Below are 3,225 nucleotides of genomic sequence, written 5' to 3'. Positions count from 1 at the left end.
TGTCAGCCCTGTGATGACCTGGAGACTTGTCCAGGGTGTACCACGCATTTCGCCTGTAGTCAGCTGGGATAGGCTCCAGCTTGCCTGCGACCCTGTAGAACAGGATAAAGCAGCTAGAGATAATGAGATGAGATGAGATGAGATGAAGAAATGAATGAATGCTGAGAGAAAATGGAATGCAGTCATTTGTAAATCTCTAAATTAAAAGTGAATCTTATTGTGGATTTCTTTCTGTTGTTTTTTCAATTCACCCCATTGTTGATTATTTTTCTATAACTGCACACTCTATAACTGTTGTGTTTTATTCATTCCCTAATGAGGTGATATTCTTATGTGATTGCTTCATATAAATTCACCCAGATACAGGTAATAGTCCATAAGCTCACCCCTGAACAGCTGTTTTAATCTTTTTAATTGTTCAAATATTTGGTCCAAATTATTATAGATTTAAACTCACAGATTAGAGATGTTTGAAAGATGGGAGGTTTTCTCATCTCGAAGAATCCATCAAAGTTCCCTGAAGTTAAGGAGTGTCTCCATGCAAATGTCCTTCCCTGTTATATATTTAAGCAGTGAAGACCAAGAGCTTTTACTTCTTCTGCTTCAACACACACCATGATCTCTACATCCCTCCTGCTGCTGCTGCTGGCAGCCGTACACTGTAAGTATTTTTACATTTGATATTTAATACAGTTTTATTTTTTACTGGCAGCTTTTTGCATTTCCAACATTAAAATAACTTTTTTTTTTTCCCCAGGTATTCACTGTGTTGAGCTGATCCAGACCGGATCCACAGTATTAACCCCTGGTCAGTCACTGACTCTGACCTGTAAAGTGTCTGGATATTCATTAACTGATAGCAGCTACTGTACAGGCTGGATCCGACAACCTGCAGGAAAAACTCTGGAGTGGATCGGATTGATATGTTATGATGGGAGCACTTACTACAGTGAGAAACTGAAAAGCAGGTTTCAGGTTTCCAGAGACACGTCCAGCAGCACAGTAACATTAACAGGGCAGAACATGCAGACTGAAGACACAGCTGTGTATTACTGCGCTCGTTATCCACAGTGAGACAAATCAACAACATCCCTGTACAAAAACACCTCATACAGTGTACAGTATAACAGAATGTCCACAAGATACAAAACTTGTCTGTCCAAGTTGAACTGAAAAAAAAATCCCACAAATTTCAAGAGTTTCATATTGGGGTTTTTTTCATTGTTTATCATGTAAATTTTAAACCACCATTCTACATGCACAACCTTAAAGGTGCTGACTGCAAAGTCCTCTGAAATTTTCAAATTTTTTTATTGTGCATGCATTTCCCTATGTCTTGCAAGAACAGTGTCACGCACACAAAACTGCTTCGCATAACTATGAAACTGCGTCACACCAAGATGGTGGCAGGCGGTAAACATCGTGATTCTGCTTTGACCTCAGAGAGTTCTGAGTCACAGGGATGTAATTTGGGGTTGAGATTCGCAAATAGATCCGTGAAACAAAAACAAATAGATCTTTTCTCTGTTACTGCTTCTGTGTTCTTGTTTCTTCCTCTGTAAGATCAATACATTAGGTGTATAACTCCAGACTCACGACCATGTTCGCCAGAGTTGCTGAAGTCGAGCCCAGACATTCTGAAGCTACAGTAAGCTAGCTGAGCATGAGTGAGAATGATTTTGTTATCTGTCCAGAAAAATGACAGGTCATCTAATCTTGCTTGATCTTGCAGTTGCACTCACGATCTTGCTCGATCTTGCAGTTGCTTTTCTTTTCTGTTCTGCTGGCTTTTCACTGGAGGGATAGTGGAGTCCACCATGCTTCGAAGAACATCTGAAAAAAGCAACATTTCCTGAAAACTCACATTTATTTATTTATTTAAAATATGCTTTTGTGAAACATCCACCATACAAGTCATTTGTAAGTTGTTACTCTGGAATGATAAAGTATTCCAATTAAGAATTAATGCATCCATCAATCCATTCTTTTACCACTTATCTGTGTCACAGGGACTGCAGTCTCAAAAGTGATGCCCAAAACTTCATCTCCCAGGCCATCTCCTCCAGCTCCTCCAAGCCATTCCCAGGACAGCCAAGAAATATCATCCCCCCAGCGTGTCCTGGATCTGTCCAAGGGTCTCCTCTCAGTTGGACATCCTGGGAGACATCTGGGAGTCATCCTTGACAGATGCCTGAACCACCTCATCTGGCTCCTTTTGATGTGAAGGAGCAGCAACTGTACTTTGAGCTCCTCACACCATTGCAAAGGCAGAGCCCAGACATCCTGCATAGAAATCTCATTTCTGCTGCTTGTATCTGCGATCTCATTCTTTGGGTCCTTACCCAGAGCTTGTGACCACAAGTGAGGGCAGGAACATAGATTGACCGGTAAATTGTTGGCTTTGCCTGATGGCTCAGCTGTCTTTTCACCACGACAGATTGGTAGAGCGTCTGCATGTCTGCTGACGCTGCACCAATCTGCCAAATTTCCATCTTGTTTCTTCTTCTTCTTCAAAGACCCTGAGATACTTAAAAATTCCTCCACTTGAGGCAGCGACCTACCCTCAACCGAGAGAGGGCACTCCGCCTGTTTCCAGCTGAGGACCATGGCCTCTGAATCAGAGGTGCTGATTCTCATATCAGCCACTTCACACTTACCTGCAAATTCTGCCAGCGCATGCTGGAGGTCACAGCTTGAGGAAGCCCAAAGGATCACACCATCTGCAAAATGCAACAAGACGATCCTGATGCTCCCAAACCGGACACCTTCCATCCCCGGATTGCACCAATAAATTCTGTCCATAAGAATTATGACCAGAATTGGAGACAAAGGACAGCCCTGGGGGAGTCCAATGCCAACCAAGAACTAGTCTGACTTCCTGCGAGCAATGCAAACTAAGCTCTCACTCTGTTCAGACAGAGACCTAATGGTCTGTATCAGTGGGCCTGGTACCCCATACTCCCAGAGCAACTCCCACAAGATCCCCTGAGGGACACGGACATACTGTATGCCTTTCCAAAATCCGCAAAACACATGTGGACTGGTTGGGAAAACTCCTATAGGGTAAAGAGCTTGTCCAGTGTTGCACAGCCAGGACAAAAACTGCATAGACTAGGTCGATTTTCAGATAATGTGACACCCCCAGACATTTTTGAGTAAAAGTTGGCAAACAAACTTTTCTAAAAGTATTTTTTGTGCTGAATCCATTTTTGCTGTTTGCCAAGC

General features: G+C 42.7%; 1 gene segment (V, D, J or C); it reads left to right on the top strand.

The window, feature by feature from the left end:
- The first annotated feature begins 615 nt into the window (after positions 1–615).
- Positions 616–1,074, top strand: LOC132868317 (immunoglobulin heavy variable 2-70-like). The segment is given in 2 exon segments: positions 616–661; positions 758–1,074. Coding segments are annotated over 2 exon segments (363 nt in total).
- The last annotated feature ends 2,151 nt before the right edge of the window (positions 1,075–3,225 follow it).

Source organism: Neoarius graeffei, chromosome 20, assembly GCF_027579695.1.
Source record: "Neoarius graeffei isolate fNeoGra1 chromosome 20, fNeoGra1.pri, whole genome shotgun sequence".
Lineage (NCBI taxonomy): Eukaryota > Metazoa > Chordata > Actinopteri > Siluriformes > Ariidae > Neoarius > Neoarius graeffei.
The sequence above is the reverse complement of the archived record's forward strand: the minus strand, read 5'-3'. Positions and strand labels throughout refer to the sequence as shown.